This window comes from Cydia strobilella, chromosome 18 (genome assembly GCF_947568885.1).
Source record: "Cydia strobilella chromosome 18, ilCydStro3.1, whole genome shotgun sequence".
NCBI classification, from domain to species: domain Eukaryota; kingdom Metazoa; phylum Arthropoda; class Insecta; order Lepidoptera; family Tortricidae; genus Cydia; species Cydia strobilella.
In genome coordinates this window covers 12,336,850-12,360,958 of record NC_086058.1, presented here as the reverse complement: position 1 = coordinate 12,360,958, position 24,109 = coordinate 12,336,850, and the positions used below count along the sequence as shown (strand labels likewise).

Below are 24,109 nucleotides of genomic sequence, written 5' to 3'. Positions count from 1 at the left end.
CTTATTACACCTTAATTGGAGTAAAAGAGAAAGATGCCCGCAATTTACGAACTTCGGTGTTCGCGGTAGGCCCTCTGATGGGGGCAAACGTAGCTTCCTCCTAATTACTTGGAAATCGTGTGAGAATCAATAACCAAAAAAGTCATTTGGTTATCATTGAATGAGAACAAAATGACATATTTTAGATATCCTTTTGATTTTTGATGTCAAAAAGTAAGTTTGAATTGACCCCTGGAAGAGGCAATATTAAGCGACATTGTTTTCAAGGGGCAAACGACCAAGTAGGTAGCTATGAACTCGTAGTAGAGTTGAATTGCCATAGAAAATTTGAATTTCGCGCCGTTATCTACTGACAAGGTGGGTGCGTTTGAGTATAAAGAAATGGCGGTTAGTGTCCTTTCTTTACTAGGTAAGTGTAAATTACCCTACTGTCTACATCAGCGAAATATAATTGAAAGCCGCGCTCAGTGTCTAAACTGTATCCTCTTCAACTGCAGCCTATAGACCACGAGCTCGGCCATGAACACTATCGTCGCCGCGAGCACGCCCAGACATAGCAGCAGCAATGGCGTGGTGAATTCACGGAGCGTGACGCTGAATATGCTGGAGTCGGGAGTTCGTACGCAAAGCGGCTTCGGCTCGTCCCAGATGGTTTTTAGGCGCTGCATCAGACCAGATTCGGCCATCTTGCGGATCCTGTGATAAATCCTGTGATTATTAATTTGAAAAAGGCATTTCTTTAGGAGAGAAGCGTAAGGGCTCATAAAGTCGGCGCGGTAACTCGCATGCGAGGCTAGTTACAATGCGAACTATTGAGGTTACAATTTACAATTAAATTTAGTCGACCGATCAAATACCGCAATGTAAAGAAACTCGCATGAGAGTTCTCGCATCATCTAAATGAGCCTTAAAGCGAAAAGCTAGTCTCGCATTGTGCTAAAAGACGCGCTAGAACTACACGGATGGACGCCTTTAAACTATTGAACTATAAAAAGGATGGGTAAGGTCTGCACCTTACCAGCTTCAGTTCAACAGTTCTTTTTTGGCCACCAGTGGCTGAATATCGGTTTTAAACACGCCCGGTTCGATCTGTAGCTTCTTTAACCCTCTCGGAGCTCGCGGATGTACCTACCTAGATGCGGACTATACTTCGCCTCTCAGATCTGAGACTTGGAAGACTTACCCATAACTCAAATGCTTGATATACGGCGAGCCCTTCTTCATGACAGCAAACATGGTCTGCGGCGGGAACAGCTCCACCTCCTGCAGCTCGCAGATCTCCCGTTCGGTGAATGTCCGCCTGATGATAAAAATACAGTCCATATGTCTAGTCAGCAGCAGGTGCTAAGGCTGCGTGTCCACCAAAGCTGTGCATGGATGCGTATCGAGGGATATGTTTGTCATGAACCAATAGAAACACTTCATGTACCTATCCTCGCTCAGTGCAGCTTTAGAGGTTTTTGTATATACAAATCTAGTGATGATGTGAGCGAGAAATTTGTTGCGACTGTTGCGAGGTACGAACGCCAGCGAAAAACATTAAAAAGCTCCGCTCCCGCCTCACCGCACCGCCCGCTACACACACCTACGCTATATTAATAATACCTATATTGACTATATTAGGTACCGGTTGTAGCACATCACTATTTATAAGACGTAAAAAACAAAATAGACTTTATATACACTGCCTCGGATCTTACGGCTCAGCTACCTCGCACATATCTGGTGGAAACATTCACATTGTTCCACATCCTCGCTACGCATCCTCGCACCGCTCAGATACCTAGTATACCTACCTCGCACATCTCTGGTGGAAACGCAGCCTAAAGGAGCGAGGGAAGCAATAAACAGTTTCTCATACCTGATGATGGGGTAAGAGAAGGCGGTGTCGGCATGGTACGCGTAACCCCCTTGCTTGACCAATGCCATGCCGCGGTCAGGGGGGAGGAAGTTGGGGCGAGGGGAGGAGGCGATCTTGCGGGAGTACAGCTCCAATGCTACGGGGTCGGTGGTGCGCTAAAATTAATTTATAATATTAGGTAGGTATGAACGTTTTTGTAAGAATTTGTTTTACAGTAAGGCTGCGAGCAGCCAGCTGCAGCGAAAGTCAAAATTTCGTTATGTAGCAGTAGTTAGTTTGTGCCGGTTCTAGCCCCTCCTCCTCCTCCCGTTCTAGACCAAAACTTTTCCGCTAGGGGGCGCCACTAGTTAGTTTGGCAAAGATCCGTCAGATGGCGCCACTAGTTAGTTTGGCAAAGATCCGCTAGATGGCGCCACTTGCTAGTTCCATAAAAGTCCGCCAGAGGCGCCACTAGTTCTAAAAATATCCGCTATGAAATGTATAGATGGCGCCACTTGTTAGTTCCGCAATGATCCCCGCTAGATGGCGCCACTGTGTATGTGTAAGAGCGCCTGTTGTTATTTTCATAGCAAATCCGTTAGATGGCGCCACTTGTGAGTTCCATAGAAATCCGCCAGAGGCGCCACTAGTTAGTTTGGCAAAGATCCGTGAGATGGCGCCACTTGTTAGTTCCGCAATGATCACCGCTAGATGGCGCCACTTTGTATGCGAGTTATCGATTCGCTTAATGGTTCTCGATGAAATGTATAGATGTCGCTAGAGTCAGTGGACGTGGAAGTTTTAGTTCCAAAAACATCCGCTACAAAAAGGTATAGATGAGCTGCCGTCCGAGTAGTTCTAAAAAAGTCCGCAGCTAGTTAGGCAAAGATCCGTTAGAGGAAGCTACGTTTCAAAAGTGCGCTAAGAAATGTATAGATGTCGCTAGAGTCAGTGGACGTGGAAGTTTTAGTTCCAAAAACATCCGCTACAAAAAGGTATAGATGAGCTGCCGTCCGAGTAGTTCTAAAAAAGTCCGCAGCTAGTTAGGCAAAGATCCGTTAGAGGAAGCTACGTTTCAAAAGTGCGCTAAGAAATGTATAGATGCCGCCTCGTCAGTGGACGCTGCTAGTTAGTTCCAAAAACATCCGCTATGAAATGTATAGTGTAGTACAGATGCCGCTAATGCCTCGTCAGTGGATACGTACATCTACAGCGTGGGCGCGCAGGTGATCAGGAGTCAAGAAATTCATGGCGCTTGTGTCGTTACGGAAGCGGGGCGCGTGAAACCACGGGGCATAAACGTGTAAGCGTCGTGGAATTCATGAATTTTACGACGTTTTGATCGCGTGGTTCATGCTCCACGTGGGTGATTGGATGCATAATAAAATAATGTATTCACTCACTAAACATTTTTATTTAGTCAATAGACTTAAAACTAAATTTATACCATATATATGTAAAATACAAAAAATATTATCAAATATTAAAATCTAAAACAAACACGTGTAAAATTAGAATATAATATCTAACATAAATCTATAAATAAACTATAATATGCATCTATCTCCTTATGTCCTAATGCCAATGTTTGATGTGGTTTTGATGGGATTGGGAATCGCTTGTCATCATAATTCTTTAGAGCGATTTTGTTGACAGTTTGTGAATATAACTGATGACCTTTACTTCGTATAACATTCATGTTCCTATATTGAGGTGGAGCGTTCATTACACAGTTGTAAAAATCCTCACCTCGTACAGTTTTAGCTATGACATATTTTTTTATGCCCTTGATTTTTTTAATAACATTATCCTCTTCCTCTTCCTTCTCTCTACCCCCTATTTCCCCCATAAAAGCATTCTCTGCTTTCTCTATATAATAACATTTGGATCTTATCCCTATAAATTTTGAAATTATTCTCCCACTAACTTCATCCTTCATTTTTCCCAATACATTCTTATTAACTCTAGGTAAAGCGTAAATATTATCAATTTGCAAATCTGATGTATCGAATCTACCTTCTACATCCGGTTTGATATCCTTATAGAAATCATTAGTATTAATGTTATAGATGAATGAGTCTGTATCTGTGTATAATAGCTGTATATTTTCATTATATTTAGGTAGCATGTAATTATAATGGAAATCATACATATGGGTTTTACTTAGTTCTAAGACTGTAAACCCTACATATATAGGCTTATCATACTTTATACTATTTCTAGTCATTTGTATTATCGAGATATCATCACTGATTATGCATGAGCTATGAAAATTAAGACGACCGATTAGAGCGCGCGCACCTAACCGTCTTCCTTGACTCTCCCAAGCACTAACAACTCTAACATCCTGTCGTTTTTCAACGTTTTCCATAGTTTTACCAAAGACTGCATTGTTCATTAATTTATAAAAGTCTTTCTCAAACTTGTTTCTAGACTGTATTCTTTTATCTGTATTGAGATCAATGTACGATTTAAGCCATGGACGTTGAGTAAACTCGAGGATGCGGTGAATTTTTTTTACTTTCAATCCATGTCTTATAGCCTGTAGCAGATTTATATAATGAATTTTATAATTGCTTTTATCTTCTAGTGTAGCTAATAATTTCTTTGTTTTACTCATACCTATCGATGGAACCTTATTTTCAAGACAAAACGGGAGGTCGTTGTGTAAATCATGCAAGCTCGTAGGATACTCTAAATCTACTTCAAAAAAGTAACCCTTATCATTTTCAGGACATAATGTACTCATATCGAAACTGATGATTTCCTCTTGAGACAGCCAGCGAAAACTTCCTGTAGGCAAATACTGGGACATAGCCCATCCATATAAATTATTAGCATCTAAATAAACGATGTAATTGGAAGGTTTATCCGAATCATAATTTTTCATATATTTATTATTTACTACTGCATATTTCCCACAACACTGACTCAGCCCCCCTCGTATTCCAGATGAAATGAATTTTATCATAGATATGTCAGTAAGTAGTTCTAACTCGATTTTAGTATGCTTTAGCATAGAGTCCCAGCTGAGTCCGGGGGCGGTATAATAATGAGCCGGGTCAAGCTTATACGTCTTAAGACAAACATCACGGAAGTTCTCAAAAACTTCTGCCAATAACATGACGTCGGTCTTAAGGTAGTGGTCACTATACTCCCCCAGAGTTCCGATATTGAAGGCATCCCAAACATCTCGGGCAAATTGGTAATCCTCATCGGAAATGGGGGAGCTGGCGAGGCTGTTATAGAAGGCAGTCACAGGAGGTAGTGAAGTTTCCTCAAGCTGGGCCCACCCTCGTACATACTCATATGGGAAAACCCCCTTGCGCGTTAGTAAATCTATTTTATCATGAGGGAAATGCGAGGTGATAATGCTAAATTGATTTTTTGGAAGGTTTTGCACTAATGTATCCAATGAGGATGCCATGAATCTAAAAGAGTCTATAAACCTAAGATCTAACTTTAGAACCTCACTCTTTAAACTAAGTGATATAAATTTCTCTTTATTCTGAGGTATAACATTAACATTATCATACTTTTTCAATGATTTAATTATAAAGTGTGAGTCATACCCACTGAAATTATGCATCACTATGGGGATTGCGTTAATAATCTTATAATTTAAGTTGCAGTTAGAATGTGCAGCGCCCCTAAACTCACCTGTGAGGTGACAATGATCACGTACCCTATCATCTCCTAACACACCCCCACAAATATGACAGTTTATAACAGATTGGAATTCTACCTGCTGCTCTCGTGTAAGAGAACGCATAGGTTCTATAGTATTAATCTTGTTTACAAATGGCACTAACTCTGTCTCTAATGATTTAATAAACTCTTTCGCACAGTCCTCACCGCGAAATGTAACATATTTCGATTTTGATTCATCATATGAGCATTTAATAAAATAACCAAAGCTATACGGTTCATGTGACTGATAGTCTAGAGTATATGAGGAAGATTGAGACGGCGAGCATGTAGGTATTATAGGCTTTAATAAAGCCTCGAAATCAGCATACACGACAACTGGTGCTCGTAATTGATTTCGAAAGTTTTTAAACTTTAATATATTATCCCCATCATTTGGTATAATTGTTTTAACATGGGAACAGTCATGTTTTATATGCTGCTTGAATTTAATTTCATTAGAAAAAGGTAAGAGACATCCATCACAAAACCACATCTTATGATGATGTCTTGAAAGCTGCGCGCTTATCAATCTACTTAATTTTTTTATCCAACAAAAGTGTTTCTTCTCACCATCTTCGATTATAAGCATATTTATATGACGGTCGCGTCGTTTTTTCGAATGATACACAGGTCCCGCTATTGACTCCTCAATGATTTCAAATACGTTTACACTTATATTATTCAATACTTCAAAACGTTTAATCCCACTCAATGACATGGGAAAAGACACTCCTTCAAGGTTTAGTATCTCCTTATAGTGGGGATATGATGTGGGGCGATCCACATGTTTATCACCAGGGTAGAGAGCACTAACAACGGCCCACGCAAAGCATGCGTTATCATCATTTTTAACATTAATACAGGCCTTCCTCGCTTGCACCCACTTTGGAAGGGGGATGTACGATGATCCTTGCAAGGGTTGATACTTATTAATATTCACTTCTAGATGCAGCACTTTACTTATAGCCCACCCACTGTCACGTTCTTGAAAGTCTTCAGCCTTGACTCGGATCTCCTCCATAAACGATTGATATATTTTATTTATTTTGCTAGCATCTAATGAAATCACTTTATTCTTAGTATTGAAAGATTTCACCTCCTCCACCTCCTGATCATTATCATTAACCTTTATCCATTTACTGTATCGTCCGAAGAGTTCTAAATTCACCTTAACAGCGCTCTTAACCCTAGAAATGTTCTCCTCTATAAGGTTAATAACTCGCAGGCGTACACTCTCCATGAAATCTTCAGGAGTGAGATATTCATCCTTCGAAAACAGTCTATATGAGATTATCCGGCTCTTGAAAGCGGATGTTACTATTTCCGTATCTCCATCATACATCTCACATTTTAGACTCTGTTTATGCATTGCACTCTTCAGGTGATTATGTAATGACGTGACATCTGTTTCACATATATCACATTTTCGCTTTTTGGAGGTTGATGCGTCATCTTTAGCTCGTAGTGGTAGCTCTTCATCGCTAACTCGACTGCGTTTCTCCCCCAACCGCTGATATGAATTTTCACATTTGGCAGGTATATCTTGCTTTGGAAAGGTCTTATCACGTTTAGAACACGCTGACTTATCCGACTTTAAATGTTTCTTACAGTAAACCACATGTCGAAGCATGTTATCTTTCCGAGTAAAGTTTTGGTTACAATATTCACAAACAATGACCATGTTTACTTTTTACACATCTACATACACTCAGACTGACGAAATTATTATTAGCTGGAAATTATTTACGAGGTACGGGGCGTGCCACGTGACGGCTGACTCGCAGGCAACTGGGCGTGCGTCTGCGGGGCGCGGGGAGCGGGGGACGTGGAAGTGTCTAGAAAGATGACGTAACTCAGGAATGCGGCGGTGAGGTGCGCTGGCACTGCCTGGTACACTCACATACACACACACACACACACACACACACACACACACACACAAATGTCGCGACGGCAGGTGCAGGACGGCGGGTGCCGCCCACGCACATATTATTATTATTGTGATTATTGCATCATCAATCAAAGACAAGTCAAAGAAGAGACTACATTTTTTTTTTGCTTAAAGAATAATAAGGGTTTATGTTAAAATAAAAAAATTGGTTAGTTATTGATACTTTTTATTTTCATCAATCTTTAATCTATTCAATGAAAATATAGGTATTACACAAAATATCGGCTGCATAACACTTTATTTCAGAGTCGACAATATCGTTTACGTTGCACAAACTACTTATAATATTGCGTGCCTGCTGAATATTGGTGGGGTAATATATCTTGAAATGCTTTTTGAAAAAGTTGAGACGGTTCTCATATGTAGACTTTATCTTGTTCAAGTATCCGATACGTGCGTTAATACACTCCATAACACATTCGATAAGACTCTATTCCATGTGGTTAATCACCAAGGGGTGTGAGTTTGTCATAGATTCATCATCATCGTCACCGTCACATGTGAGTAAAAGCAACGGTACTGGAGAGATACACATCCGAAGACGATCGCACTGAAGCAGCTCTGGCGAAACACTCATTGGGTTATGAAAGTAGTTTCCAATTACATCAACTTTTTCCGCAAACATTGCATTACATTCTTCACAGGTGAGTTCATATTGTCCATTAAAACTGACACAGGTATCTAATCTGATTTTAGCTTCAATAAACTGCAACTTTAAGTATACATGGATATTTTCAATCAGAGCACTTGCATCAGCAGGACAGCGTTTAAGATTGTAGACACTCTTGCTCAGCTCACAGCAACCGAAACCAACAACATTAGCAGCAGCAGCAGCAGCACCGGAACAATCAATTGACGGTGTGTAAGAAGGTGAAAAAATGTTTGAATAATTCATTTTTTTAATTATTATTTTTTTAAAGCTCCAAGACACGTTTACAAGTGAAGACGGTCAATGGTCTACTGAATGATTTTACGCGTGGTACTGGTGAGTGCGTTGTACTCAAACAGTGAATCACTGATAATGAGACAGTATGCCGTGGTGTTAGCCGGCACGTTCCCTTTAAACTCCATTTCCAATTTAATATCAATAGCCCCAGCTCCCGAGTTGAAGCTGTCACACTGTCTTGACGTGTCGATGACTACCAATGGAGATTGTGTCTTGTAATGAGCATAATTTACTTGGGGGCTGGTATGATCACGGTTGTAGTAGGATAGTTGGAAATTGGTAAATGCGTCATATAAAAGCACATAGTTGTTTGTTTTAAATTCAGCCGAAAAGGAATCGTATGGATAATACTGTGCGTTCAAATACGCCCTGCAATTGGTGAGATTACAATGGTCGAATATACTCATATCTTTGCTCTTGTCGTTCCTACGAGCCGTTTGGAAACCAACAATGAGATAGCGAGGTTTCTCCAGCTGAGTACTCGTCTTGATGCACCAAATATGACGTTCTGAGGCAGGTAGTATGGGGTATTCATACAGCTCCCACGTGCGGAACGCTATCTGAACCGGTATGCTTCTCTCAACATACGACATTAAGCGCAGTTTCTCCTTGTCTGATACTTTTATGACAGGCATCCTCCATGTGACACGGGTGATTTCAATCTCACCATTTGGAACCGGCGGTTGCGGTACCGTGTTGGCATCAACGGCTGCTAAATCTAAACAGTTTACATCTGTACTGGCGCGATTCAATATCAACTCGTGTTTCCCATTCATTATAACCTTCTTATAGTCCTCGGCGAAACCCAAGATATGAGATAGTGGTATAGTTACAGTAAACTTGTCATGTATCTTTTTGGCGCCAACTTCCCACCCCGCCGTCTGAAGACTATGATCCATTTCCTTGGTGTAGGAGACTAGTCCCTTCATGGTGGACGTGATACCGCAGTTTCTCGCTTGATCAATCTCCACACCGTTCAATTCATAACGAATGTCTTGAAATAAAAATGCAGCACCATTGTTCACCAGTAGACATCCTTTCTCCACTGTGCCCTCCACTAATATTTGACTCTGACTCGGCAGTAGAATTAGATCTTGACGGTTGATACAAATGTGGATGTTGTCGTTATTTTTGAAAGAGTCATTATACGGAGTGTATGGGTGAAATTCTATACTTTCTATACTATCGTCGAATAACACCTTCTCACCAATGTCTAATATAGATGACGAGGACATACTTTGAAACCGATACTCTGTAAAAATGCACTGTTTTCTCTAGTCAATTTCTTTGGCTGTTGTTGTTGTTGTTGTTTCTGTAGTGACTGGTGCAGCTGTCTCTTGTTAATACGACGATGACGATGAGGACGAAGAGTAGTAGTAGTAGTAGTTTTCTCAACGAGAGCAAGATCTCGACTAATTGTAGAGGTGTTGTTACCAGGGCTTTTATTGTTATGAATAATCATTTTACTTTTTACGAATATGCAAACGAAGTGCAATGCTTTCACCTCGAAAATTCACCGTATCACCGTGCTCGTTTACAATGCGCAAACCAATGTTTTGTATGCGAATGTTACTCTTCTTGACAGGCAGATATATAATGTTGGTGGGTTGTTCAATAATTTGATAGCCGGGCGGGACGTCAGGTGAAAACTCGTGTAAAACATGTGACGGCTTGTTGTTTACGAATGAGCCCTCCACAATGTTGCACTCTATTCTTATAGTGTTTGTTATGATTATGTTAATTGTTTTATCCGACCAATGTGCAGTTTTTGCTTTGAGCTTTTTCGGTGAATAACCAAACAGTGACCCTATGCTGTTTGGTTTGTCAAAGTGAATATCATACTTTGGCGAGAAAATCATACATTTGGAGGTATTGTTATTTACCAAGATGTCTGCCACTGCCACCATTCCTTCACCCTCTGACCCTTTAGTCCTCTTTGACATTTCCTCCTTCAACAAGTGTATTATGCTGGAGAGCTCGTATGAACCTTCAGGAATTGCGATTATATCATCCCCATAGTGAAACAGATTATTGCTCTTATCAACATTGGGAATAGTGTTGAAAGTCTTAAAGTACACGAGAGCACACTCGTAAAAACCATCAATGTCCAATTCTAGAGCCGGTTGAAAGTCTACATTCAACACAGGCTCGTTACCGCTCACACTAATTGTGAATGATGTCATAGACATGATGATGATACCTGCTGACGTCTACCACGTTTAATGTAAGAATGAAACTACACATGTAATGCTCATGATATTTATTTAAAACAAACGCTTAGCATTGGTATATAGGAAATCCAAACACAAGTGTCCACAATTTACAGTATTAAATTTCTGCAATCGATTGTAATTATACTCTATTCGCACGTTGCGTTGTTGTTGTTGTTTGACATCATTTATATAATCAATAAACTCTCGAGGTGGCCTCAAATCACCAAAGCTATCAAAATATAGACAATAATCACCCTTTTTCGCATAGGCACACCAATGCGTACCTTCACCCCGCTGAGAGTCCAAATTGATAATACCAGTTTCATAATAGTGAGGTTTCTTTGGGAGATTATCTCGCATGAAAACACCTCTAAAGTAGGGGATTTTCACTCTACGTTCAAATCTCACAATGTCCATATCGGTGAGAGCTTTACCCATTGGGGGTAAATTTAATTTCTTGTTTTTTTTTTTCATCGCCTCCATTAGCCGGTGTAATGTAGAGTCCCATTCCACGTTTATAAGGTGCTAAATATAAACCTCTACCGACAATCTTGCTTTCGGTATTATTATTATTATTATTTCTGCTCTTTACCATTTCATAAATATTTTTAGCAACAGTGGTAACACCACCGGCCAAAGTTCCCGTGGCGGCTAAAGCACCCAGTAGCGGTATCAAAGCTGGCAGGAAACCGCCTCTCTTGGGTATCGGGATGACTCGCTGTTTGTGTTGTCCCTTGACAATCTTTCCTTTAACAAAATGTTTTGCCGCTTTTACACCCACTTTGAGTAGTGTATTAGTAGTTGTATCCTTCTTTTTCGCAATGTGTTTCTTTACAGCATCACGACTTGCTTTTATGACTTTTGATATGGGAATCATGCCCATACCGTGTTTAACTTTATACTTCATAATCTTATCTACCGCCAACGCGGCAATACGTTCACCAATTGGACGATTGTGGCCACCAAGCCAACGATTTTTAGCAGCTTTGGCCAATAGTAAATCTGCTTGATGTCGTCCCTCCAATGTCTTGTCACGCGAGTAGGCTATATCGTGTAATTTACAAGCTTCGTCAAGCGGATTCACACCAGGATCGTTGCGAGCCAATCTCTCCTTCAATCTAGTACCGGGACCGCAATAATTGTAACCGGGTATGTGCACTTCAAATGGTAGATTATTAATTAAACTATTTATTATACCACCACCGCTACAGCTATTATGAGGTTGCTGTCGTCTACGTCGTTTGGGATTATGTTTAACACTAACCCCACCAATGTGTGTTATCATCTCAAGTATCACTACTTGACTGTGCCGGTGATTATAAAGTATGCCTATATATATCTATATAATTTTTATACTTTTGGACATGTGAATGTGTATAAAATACACGTCCTTACGATTTGGTACATCACACTGAAATGAAGCTTAAAAAACAAAACACGTCACTCGCTATTAAAGATTGGAGTGTTGTGCTGGATGACAATGTAAAAGCACATGATCAAAACTCTTTTAAACATGGCTCGTTGCTGGCGAATAACATTAGATGTCTCATCTGTGGACCTTCCAATTGTGGCAAGACAAATGTTTTGTTGTCTCTACTCTTACATCCGAACGGTGTAAAGTTTCATAATGTGTATCTGTATTCGAAATCATTGAATCAACCTAAATACAAGTTTCTGGGTAAAGTTTTAGAGCAGGCGGGTGACATACCGTTTCACACGTACAATGATAAGAGTCAAGTCGTCCCACCGGAAGAAGCCGCCGAGGACAGCGTCATTGTATTTGATGATGTGGCTTTGGAAGATCAAGATGCCATTCGTCAGTACTTTGCAATGGGACGTCATCGTTGGTTGGATTGTTTCTACTTGTGCCAGACATATAGTAGGATACCTAAACATTTGGTACGTGACAATGCCAATCTTATATTGCTATTCAAGCAGGACGAGTTGAATTTAAAACATGCCTATGACGATCACGTAAACACCGATATGAGTTGGGAAAAGTTTAAGGAAATTTGTCGCGAGTGTTGGCAGAAAAAGTACACTTTTTTAACAATCGACAAGGAGAGAGACATTAACAAGGGTCGATATCGTAAAGGATTTGACGTTTTCATTATTGTATAAAATTTAGTGTCATCTCCGGTTTATTATCAGTTTTATGCGGTCGGCTACTGAGGACGAACCTCTATTAATTTACATTAGCAACGGTGCACTTGTACTAAAAAAGAAGAAGAAGAAGAAGACATGTTTGGTAACAAAAAGTTGAAACGGAAACTCGTAGACTCCATTGAGAGTGTAAAGAGAAAAGTAAAAGCGTTGCGAGCAGATAAGACGTCGCTCGACACTTCGCTAGCGCAAACCTTTGAACCAATTACAAAACCGCTCAATGTTTTGATGAATAAAGCTTTAGAGTCAAAGGGTAATAATAAGAATGATAATGGTGACAATGCCAAACCCACAGTAATGAATTACCCTCATCATCCTCATCCTCACTTGATAAATACCTCCACACCATTACCACAAGGATCACGTAAAAGGAAATATCTAATCAAAACCGAAGAGCCCAATAGTAAACTACTCAAGTACAGTAATAATCTTTTAAAAAAAAAAACAGTTTGCTGATGATGATGATTATGATTTTAATGATGATGATGATTATGAAGAAAAAGATGATGGAACAAAAACAGAGGGAGATGAAAAGCTTACGAGTAGCGATAATGATGATGATATGAAGTCGGCTCTTGACATTGACGCCGATGAAGGTGGTGGTGGTGGTAATGATAGTAGTATTGATGATCTACAAAACAAATATATTAAACATCTTATTAAAACGCCAAAAATACCATTTGGTGTTTATCTCGAGGATGATAAAATGCATATTGGTAATAGTCGAGTTAAAATCATTGATGACGTGTTACATGTTAAACATTTACGATTCAACATGACTCCTGGACTGTTGGAACTCATCTTTAAAAGACTACCAAACAAGCATATTGTTTCGAGAAAAGATGTAGAGGATTACAATAAGATTTTAGACATGACAAACGCTCATCGTAGAGGATTCTCACCAAACGGTCAATTGAGTGGAGATAGAAGTTTAAAGTATCAACGCTACATTAAACAACTACAAGAATCAAAGAAACATAAAGGAGGTGGATGTTTGAACTCTGGTAAAAGGGATTTATTAACAACTAAAACTTTTTATCCGAAAACTGATTACATCTATTGGGATGATCCAAACGAACTGGTGAGTCGTTTACAGCTTTTGATAGCATCACAGAGTGCTGGCAACACCTCTCATTCGAACGAGATCAATGCAATCGTTGAGGAACTGACTGAGAGCGGTATAGTTTTAAAGTAAGAAAACTGACCCTCTTCTGTTGGCTGTTTTTTTTTTTTAAACCTGTTATCTAATAAAACAGACCTGTTTTGTATCCAAGCCTCCCCACACGTACACGCCCCTTGTTATAAATACGGATGAGGACTCTCTCCATGGTTCACTTTCACAATGCCTCTTAACAAGTTTGGACAATACTTGGGTAGCGAATCTACAATCCGTGACGACATAAAAGTGGAACGAGATTTGGTAAATTTTGAAAATAGACGAGTGGCGGGAATTCACAAGTCTTTTCTCAAAACTGATGCCATATGTAGAGCTGAACTAGATGAACAAGTGGTATTTTTAAACGCAAAGCTAAAGGCAAATGTTAAAGATTTAAAAGATTTACGGTTCAAGCTTGAAAAATTATCACAAAGAATTGCTACACCACAACCACAAACACCATCGGAAGCGGCAGCGTTTCCAGGAAAGCGTATTATATTGAAGAAAAATGAGTAAAGCTCAAGTAGTAGACGAGATACATAAGTATGCGAGAAAAACATTTCCACGTCGTCGATTCGTTCAGAGGGGGCTCGATGACACGTGGCAGATTGATCTAATTGATATGCAAAAGTACTCCAAGTATAATAACAACTATAAATACATTCTAGTGTGTATTGATACCTTTTCAAAGTACGCTTGGATGCAACCGCTAAAATCTAAAAGCGCTGAACATGTTACAAAGGCAATGAGCAGAATTTTGAGTCAAGTCGGCAGAAAGCCCAAGAATATTCAATCAGATGATGGGAAAGAGTTTTTCAATGTCAAATTTCAATTGCTCATGAATCGTCATCACATCAATCACTACTCTACCTATAGTGCGATGAAAGCTTCCATAGTGGAAAGACTAATTAGAACCTTAAAACATTGGATTTGGAAACAATTTAGCTTGAATGGTTCATACAAATGGCTACAACTGATAAGCCAAGTGGGATATTGTTACAACAACAAACTGCACCGCACTATCGGTATGGCGCCGGCGAGTGTGAATAAAAACAACTCTAAACAGTTGTTACATAAAGTCTACAATCACATTAAAATCAAACCTCGTGCCAAGTTCAAGGTGGGTCAACATGTGAGAATTAGTAAATATAAATCCACTTTCGCCAAAGGCTACATAGGCAATTGGACTACGGAGATATTTACAATAACTAAAGTGCAAACTACGAATCCAGTGACATATTTACTTCAAGACGCTAATCACCAACCCATCTCTGGATGTTTCTACGAACAAGAGTTGCAGAAAACTAAACACAATGACATTTATCTAGTGGAAAAAGTTTTGAAACGTCGTGGAAATAAAGTGTATGTAAAATGGCTCGGCTTAAATGAAAAGAGTTGGATAGATAAAGATAACATTGTCTAAGTTTTCTTTTTTTCTCAATAAATATTTATCTACTCTAAGTCAATGAGGTTTCATTCAATAAAAACATCTCTATATATATATATATATATATATATATATATATATATTTATTTTATAATTGTGTAGTACCTATTTATACATTCGCAGCGAGCTAGCAATTTAAAATTAAACAATTAGAATGGGAAAAAAAACATCTATATCTGTACGAGGACTCTTACACACATTCATAATCACCGGAAGCTATTATGTTCGGACCTACCACACAAAATATAACATTGATCAAACAATTAAAAGATTTCATATTGAACACTGCACGTGAAAAAAGTTCCGCTTTAACACCGCCTAATAACACAATCCAGTCTTGATAGTTGATTTGAGCGTCTTCCACAATCTCTTCCACTGTATCGTTTAAATCATACCACATTACAATTAACCAGTAAACATGACAATCGTCTGCATGGTGACCTTCGAAATATATACGTTTCAACAATTTCGCTACTTCCCCTCTAAATGTGTGTAATGCCATGGGCAGGCGCCATCTTTTAATCAGAGTATTGTCCTCGAACGCTTTTAGCCACTTGATTTTCATTTCATCACTGCTGCTGCTGCTGCTGGTATCGCTCTCGGTATCGCAGCAGTACATGGCCCCATCGTCTTGTGCTTTTGTTGTTGTTGTCATCGGTTGTGCTGCTGCTGCTGCTGCTGCTGCTGGTGGCGATTGAGAAGTGGAACTGCTACAGCCACTGCCGCCGACGCCGCCGCCGCCTGTTTTAATGGTGGACAACCAGCACTGGCAGCACCAAGTGGTGGTGGTGGTGGTGGTGTTGGTACCGTCAGTCGTGTCAGCTGCAGCTGGGGAAGATATAATACAAAATATTGTAATTATTTATATTAAAAGTAAGCAAGTGTAAAAGTGATAGATTTTCAAATTACATAGAACAGAGTTTAAATACTCAACATGTTAGTACAACTTGTATATAATTGAAATAAAAACTTACATTTGGCATGTGATGAAGCTTGCAGATCCATCGTTATTGACTATAACGCGATATTCGTTGTGACACTGGAATAGTAGTAGTAGTAGAATATGGTAGTAAGATGACTGTTTTATAAAAATATTGTTTACGAATCGCGAGCTCAAACGACACCGTACTGCGTGACGTGGCGTGAGGTTGGCTGGCCGACAACAACTGGGCGAGAGAATAACTTGCGTCATGCGCCGGGTGTCTAGACGCATGACGTAATCATGGAATGCGTACGCGGCTGAGTGGGCGTAGGGGGCGGGGTGTCTGGGTGCATACCTCATTTGCACGTGTCACTGCTGTGATGCCACATTCCGACATTCCAGTAGGACTCGCTGCAAATTTCACACAACGCCTAGTCCTACTATGATTCTGCTGCTGCTGCTCACATATAGTCTCGAAATTTGAACCTGTTATACAGTGACGAGGTGGCCTAAGGGTTCATCATCATGAATGAGAGACGTTAGCCCGGTTAGCTAAAGAATAGCGCCGGTTCGAATCCGACCTTAGCCACTGTGCATGGATGCGCCACCCCGTCACTTTTTTGTTTTTTTTTTCTTTATAAACTTAGCTTACAAAGTGTACTCAGTGCTGCTAGCGAGCGCCATCTATACATTTCTTAGCGCACTTTTGAAACGTAGCTTCCTCTAACGGATCTTTGCCTAACTAGCTGCGGACTTTTTTAGAACTACTCGGACGGCAGCTCATCTATACCTTTTTGTAGCGGATGTTTTTGGAACTAAAACTTCCACGTCCACTGACTCTAGCGACATCTATACATTTCTTAGCGCACTTTTGAAACGTAGCTTCCTCTAACGGATCTTTGCCTAACTAGCTGCGGACTTTTTTAGAACTACTCGGACGGCAGCTCATCTATACCTTTTTGTAGCGGATGTTTTTGGAACTAAAACTTCCACGTCCACTGACTCTAGCGACATCTATACATTTCATCGAGAACCATTAAGCGAATCGATAACTCGCATACAAAGTGGCGCCATCTAGCGGTGATCATTGCGGAACTAACAAGTGGCGCCATCTCACGGATCTTTGCCAAACTAACTAGTGGCGCCTCTGGCGGATTTTTATGGAACTCACAAGTGGCGCCATCTAACGGATTTGCTATGAAAATAACAACAGGCGCTCTTACACATACACAGTGGCGCCATCTAGCGGGGATCATTGCGGAACTAACAAGTGGCGCCATCTATACATTTCATAGCGGATATTTTTAGAACTAACTAGTGGCGCCTCTGGCGGACTTTTATGGAACTAGCAAGTGGCGCCATCTAGCGGATCTTTGCCAAACTAACTAGTGGCGCCATCTGACGGATCTTTGCCAAACTAACTAGTGGCGCCCCCTAGCGGAAAAGTTTTGGTCTAGAACGGGAGGAGGAGGAGGGGCTAGAACCGGCACAAACTAACTACTTGTAGCTCTCCAACACCTGCATATTCGAGCGATAGAGGCAGATACCTAATATTTTTTTTGCTTAAAGTTATAATATTGCCTTCAATGTTACACCATACGATTAAATAATGATGGTGTGTATGTGTATCCGTGTGGATATTATTGATATAAAATACGTATTGCCAACCCTGAAATAATCCTTATTGTATAGCACATCCTCAACGCCCGCCTTCAGTTTGCTCTTGAGCAGGTCTTCCAGCGAGCGGATGGTGACAGGCGGCGCTCGCAGCAGGGTTGACACCACCAGCGCGTTATAGTACTGATACACGAACAGCGAGAACAGGAAAGAGCAGAACAGCACGAGGCGTACGGAGCTCGCGCGAAGGTTTACGGTCATTCCTGGGATTTAAAAGAAAATAAATTTATTCAAGACGCTTATAATATTGCTTTAAACTATTACAACACTTATTTATTATCTAAAAAATACGGGTAAGCTGTATCAGGGACACAGCCGCAATGGTTTACGAGGAACGTAAAATAAAATAACAAAATCTTTATTGCCACACCTTAGGAAAAAATCTACAATTTGTGAAAGGATAGCTTAAAAATACAATATAAACTAAACTCAAATATCAACTATAACTATAACTTAAATCTATGGTGAGGCAAAGGGTCCCAATCTCAGCATGTGCGGTGCCAGAGGGCTCCGCGCTGATTTTCAGACTGGTCCCGGGACGGTTGGGGTCGGTCGCTACTATCATATTGTACCCTTCTTAGGTACAGCTCCATATTTGTAACTTTATGTGTATTTGTGTTATTAGTGTGCGTATATGGATATGTGGGGCTGATATGTGGATGTAGTGTAGGTAAGAATGTATTTTGTACTGGTGTAAACAGCTATTGCATAGGCCGAAGGGCGAGCTCTACGTAGGGTCGAAGGCCCGAAGCATGCGGGAAAGGCGTACGTCTACACGCGAGGCCGAAATCCCGAACTACGGGTGGTTAGTGCTTAAACTCAGAACAATAGTACAAGTGTCCAAATGTGAAGGCCGTAGGTCGAGCCCTGCGTAGGGCCGAAGGCCCGGACCATCCGACAAGTGCATGCTTCCTACAATTTCCACGAGTGTCTTGTGAAAGTACTTGGGGTAGTTACGGGAAGCGGAAACCAATCGGACACTTCGGGCTGTAATGTGAATGTCACTTAAAGATGACATTTACTGGATGATTTTATGTGTAGGTAAGGGTTTACCATATCTGCAAAAAGTATTTAATAACCTTTCTATGACAAACCTTACGCAGGCGTAGGTGAACAACACGCGTACGCGAAGCGAAGCGATGCGGCGCGGAGTGAATCAATCCTTTGATACCTGAGAAGTGTCCTACGTGGGCGATTGCAAACGCGATCGCCGTGGGCCCGCCGCGCCGCTTCGCGCTCGCGTGTTACTATACTATACTATATACTACGCTGCGTTACCCTGTTGACACACCGCACTCCAAATCGACAGCAGCGCCAGACTCGCCGATAAATCCCCATCATCTCCTGCCGTCCTTGTCACACTCAGCTTTATCAGCACGCACAGAAGCGAGCCAGCAAACACCAGAAGTGCTATGATGCAGAGCCATACGTTGTAGGAAAGCGGGCGGGTGTAGATGGTCAAGAAACCGCCGGGGTGTTTTGGGTGACGAAAAATGAAGCATGGTCTAGGAAGGAAAGAAGGAATTAAGTTATATGTAATGACTAAGCGCTATAGGGTCTGCAATAAACCTGGATTGGCTAAGTTGGGATTCCGTTTATTGAGCCATACGACCTTTAATAGGTAGTAGCTACTAATTTTAAAAGGACGTAAATAGGTTGATGGTGAAGGATATAACTTTGCAATTCTTGCTGTCAAGGTTGAGTGCGACGCGAGGCCGTGGGGAAAAGGCCCCTTTGCCCACGCCTAGCTACGCCACTGGCAATAAAATGTGTAGTCTTAGAGAAAAATCGTGCTTCGAAAATGACTGCTGATGTAAAGGGGTAAATAAAAAAGAAACATAAAAAAATTTATATACTTAGAAGGCCAGGTCGCAGTGACGTAGTGTATGAACTTGGCGCGGTCGGCGCGGATGAAGACCGGCGTGCCCCCGACGTCGGTCTCCCCTCTCTGCAGCGTGCCCACCATGCCGTCAAAGCTGCCGTTAGTCACGTATCCCCAGGAGTTTGTCCGTTGGACTATCAAGCTAAAATTAACGTCATACTTTTAACTACGTAATCATAGGTATGCACCTAAGGACGAAGGAAGAGAAAAGATAAAGATAAAAGACAATTCGTGACAATTAAAAACATGTATACGTACAAGTACCTACATACAGACAACAAAAACAGAGAAACAGAACATTAATTGCGCATACAGAAATGGACCCAACTTAGCATAATGCTATGATACCAGAGTAGGAGGAAAACCCTGCAAGGTGGACTAACATCACCAACGATCTGGTTAAAGGGGCCCACAGACTATCAGTCCGCCGGACGATATCGGCTGTGAGTTAAGGGGCCCACTGACTATCAGTCCGCCGAACGATATCGGCCTGTCAGTTGTTCGGAACTGTCAAACTTTTGTTCTAAATGACAGGCCGATATCGTCCGGCGAACTGATAGTCAGTGGACCCGTTTAGAACAAAAATTTGACAGTTCCGAACAACTGACAGGCCGATATCGTCCGGCGGACTGATTAGTCTGTGGGCCCCTTAAGATTGCAGAGAACCTGATGGGGTGCGTGAGGGCAGCACACGACTTAGTAGAGGTAGTGATGATGATGATGACCAATCGTGTAGTAAACAGTAGGTACCTAAAGTAAAATAAAACAGTCAGTCCTTCAAAGTGTCTACCAGGGGAAAGCAATAACTAAACAAAGCTCAGGCACATGGTGAAATAAGAGGTGGTCTGTGTAAGAGGCACTTGCCCCATAATTGCTTTCGTCAGCCATGAAAACAGTTAAGGCTGCCTTTCCACCGAGGCGGAGACGAGCTCCCATCAACCAATGTACATGTTATGTCTACGAGTTTTATTTTCTTTATTTCTACTTACCTGAAATTGTACATTTCTCTCAAGTAATTCAAAAGCGTGAAATATTTCAGCTTATGCAATGAGTCCACCTCGGCCTTCAAGCGGCTGATGTACTCCTCGAATGTCTGGTGGCCAATGCTGTGCGTCACGACCACCGCACTTCTCAACACAATGCCATCCAGATTTGTTCTTCTGTGCCCCTTCATACGTAATTTATAATACCAGTAGCCCACTGGCTCGACATGGTAACGCCCGTTGGTAAAATACCCAGTATTGTAAACTTCGAAAATACCATAGGAATTTTCTTGCAGAGATATTATGGTAACATCAGAATCCACTTCTATTGGATATCTGGATAAGGCTTCAGAGGTAGAAGATACGTCGTCGGTGAAAATAAGCCATGAGTATAGAGATTTTTTGAATAAGTTAAAATCAAAACGGTGGAAAATTTGTGTCCAGTTTTCGCAAGATGTTTTTAGAACTATCCCAACTCTGCTATCATTTGTTTGTTTGATATGTGAAGCGTTAGAACACATCATGATAGTTGAAAATCGTAGGTCTATTTCCTTTAGATGTTTATGCAGACAAATAGCATTTTCTGGTTTTGAACAATGAAATATTGTTCCAAAATGCAAATTCTTATATTTGAAGACATCTCTAATCAGATCGATTTCCGCTGTTGAGAGTATGGTAAGAAGAGAACTGTATGCTGTTAAGTTCATGATCGCATTTAGAGAATGAACTAAAATGGCTGCTACAAACCTATCATTAATATTTCCCCATGATAACTAGATGACAAGAAAATTACATCTGATTGCCGACTGTCGCCTATTACTGTCAGTAGGCTATTTGCATACAAAAAGACTGGTGTACTATGGTGTAATTTAAAAAAAAATGGATTTGGCCAAAATATTTTAATAAATACTAAGACTATAGTTTGTTTCTTTAGCATTAGAATAAAGGTAAGCGATCTTACCGATGACGTGTTTTTTAATTAGAAATCACTTTTGAAAAATAAGTCACAGCAAATATGTTACAATTATAAATCATATACAATCTTTTACATTCTTTTGCTTTCATAAGTAATATAAACTAATTTTTTTAAAGTGTTTTATAACATTTTTCAATAAAAAGACACGTCAAGATTGTTTACCTTTTTTCTAAAGCTAAAAAAATGAACTATAAGCAGTCAAGAATATGTTAAGTACAGAAAAAAGAACATATTACAATATTGCAAAAACGTCTTGGAAAGGAAAACAAGCTTTTTCTGGCACTAGAAGGTCACCCAAAAAGCAAACAGTGCCAGCAGTGCCTTCATACAATGTCTCCGGGTTATCGGGGACCCGGGCATCAGACAGGAACTGATCGGAATTCATAAAGTCGGCAAAAGCCTTAGCTCTATGCAAATATTTAACATCATTTGTCAGTCTGTACAACAGCAGGAAAACGTAGCCATTGCCAGCGACACCGTGGCAAATTCCAGGGCCTTTCATCAGCAAACCTCTGTTCCATACGTTTTCCCCAGCTCGTATACAAGCATTCAAATACTCCTGGTTCTTGAACGCAAGGAATGCCTTAGCCATAAGGTAGACAACCCCGGGAGCACCGTGGCACCAGTGCACCAGCTTGTGCTCGTTTTGTTCCAATTCCTCCATGCAAGTCGGCCAGTTGCCATCCTTAGACTGAATAGAAACCAAAAAATCTATTGTAGCTTTAATGTCTTTGGCTGATGCCGCATCACTCTCCAGATACCCCGGCACAGTCAGCAGCATCTGCAGTATAAAACTGATTCCATGAGCGGCACCCAAGTACTCCGTAGCGTAGTAATGATACATCAAGGGACATGGACTCCTGTGTTTGTCAGCATACTCCCTGCCAGATTCCACAATAACCTTGCAAATTTCGTGCATTTCTTCCACAGTCAACACTTCTGTTTTCATTTCACTGGCCATCCACAAAGCCCCAGCCAGATACCCCGAACGTCCAACGAAGAATTCATCTCCACCACATTTCAAAAAATTTGGATTCAAGAATGAGTTATAATATTGTCTGTAGCAGTTGATCATGTCCATGTAGGATTGGTCGCTTACACTATGTTTGATCACACTGGCCAAAGCATAAGTTCCTGCATCCCCAAGTAGAAAAGAGGTTTTATCCATAGTGGGATTTTGTAATGCAACACTTAAATATTCAAGGGCTTTCTCGCGATATGATGCCCTATTTTCGGCTAGCTTGTCGTTTTTGGATAAGTGGTAGAACATGTAGGCGACGCCGGCGATACCCACGTAAAGGCCTCCGTCTACATGCTTGGGCGAAGGCGGTAGTCTCTTCAAAATGGTAGCGATATGCTCGTCTATCTGTGAACGAACATTCTCCTGGGTAATAGACACTTCAGCTCCTTCTGTATAGTCTTTCAGCGTATTTGGAAAGTATCTGACCATAGCTAAGTCGAGGGCAGACGTTCGTTTCCTAAAACGGGTTAAATGGCTTTTAATATTGAATCGCTTAAAAATGTTTGGTATATTCATACAGAAATCTCGAGTTCCAATTACTTTCTAACTGCAGATAGTTAAAAAAATCTTGTAATTTATTTTACTTCTTTCTTCATCCATTTATTATTTTCTGTTTTATTTTGTGTGTGTTTGTGTTTAAAACACTAAAAACAAAACACTGCGTTTTGTTTTTTTCACTTTTTTTGACAAGCGTTTGACATTTCTCTCTACTGTACTTGAAGCTGTTTAGGCTGAAAATAAAAACGCTGTTAACTTCATCACATTCAAATGTGTAAAAAAATGGTTAGTTCGAGAGATTTAATTATCATATTAAAATAACAAATTATACTTGCATACCACATGTATAACAAATATACCCAAATATAGCTAGTATACCCAAAGAGTATAATAATATATGTATGTATTTTATATGTATTTTATATCTAAATACCTGTAAATACCTATAAGTAACGTCAGGTACAGTCACTGTTAAAACCAGGTACCTATTATATATAGTTAGTCAAACTAAATTGTCAGTAAATAACAACAAAAAATCTATACTCATCCTTTTCTTTTCGGTGTTAGTACTAGTGTAAGACAAAGATAGTATGATTCTCTCTGTCTATGTTTGAAATGAGACAGTCCTTTGACATACTTTATATACCAGCCATCCCTATAGGGCTCTCCACACTCGTGCGCGAATCGCGGCGCGAAGCCGCGAACGCGAGTGTGGAGTCTAGTTCGCTAATCAGCGAAATCGAC

At 40.5% G+C, this 24,109-nt stretch overlaps 2 protein-coding genes across 4 annotated transcripts; both read right to left on the bottom strand.

Moving 5' to 3' along the window:
• Positions 1-364: 364 nt before the first annotated feature.
• Positions 365-21,761, bottom strand: LOC134749761 (ionotropic receptor 75a-like). 3 transcript variants are annotated; one of them, XM_063684789.1, is made up of 8 exons: positions 21,618-21,751; positions 20,877-21,510; positions 19,862-20,029; positions 19,284-19,510; positions 17,997-18,208; positions 1,862-2,016; positions 1,184-1,300; positions 365-696 (listed from the first exon to the last, which is right to left on the bottom strand). In XM_063684789.1, exons 1-8 carry the CDS (start codon positions 21,622-21,624, stop codon positions 465-467), a joined length of 1,752 nt encoding a protein of 583 aa, XP_063540859.1. In that variant the 5' UTR covers positions 21,625-21,751; the 3' UTR covers positions 365-464. The 3 variants fall into 3 exon arrangements, with proteins under 3 accessions (XP_063540859.1, XP_063540862.1, XP_063540861.1); XM_063684792.1 differs by having other exon boundaries at positions 20,877-21,761; XM_063684791.1 differs by lacking the exon at positions 1,184-1,300 and having other exon boundaries at positions 371-696; positions 21,618-21,749.
• A 189-nt stretch (positions 21,762-21,950) lies between these two features.
• On the bottom strand, positions 21,951-23,542 carry LOC134749763 (lanC-like protein 3). The gene is made up of 2 exons (XM_063684794.1): positions 23,408-23,542; positions 21,951-23,324 (listed from the first exon to the last, which is right to left on the bottom strand). Exon 2 carries the CDS (start codon positions 23,294-23,296, stop codon positions 22,079-22,081), a length of 1,218 nt encoding a protein of 405 aa, XP_063540864.1. The 5' UTR covers positions 23,297-23,324; positions 23,408-23,542; the 3' UTR covers positions 21,951-22,078.
• Between the last annotated feature and the right edge of the window lie 567 nt (positions 23,543-24,109).

Excerpts from the sequence above, each read along its gene's own strand:
- LOC134749763 (XM_063684794.1), bottom strand. The coding sequence starts at position 23,296 with ATGGTCAGATACTTTCCAAATACGCTGAAAGACTATACAGAAGGAGCT.
- LOC134749761 (XM_063684792.1), bottom strand. The coding sequence starts at position 21,577 with ATGAACTTAACAGCATACAGTTCTCTTCTTACCATACTCTCAACAGCG. Across the intron at positions 18,209-19,283 it reads GAGTGCGGTGTGTCAACAGG|GAATGACCGTAAACCTTCGC; the intron begins GTAACGCAGCGT and ends TTTAAATCCCAG. Across the intron at positions 697-1,183 it reads ATCAAGCATTTGAGTTATGG|GATCCGCAAGATGGCCGAAT; the intron begins GTAAGTCTTCCA and ends GATTTATCACAG.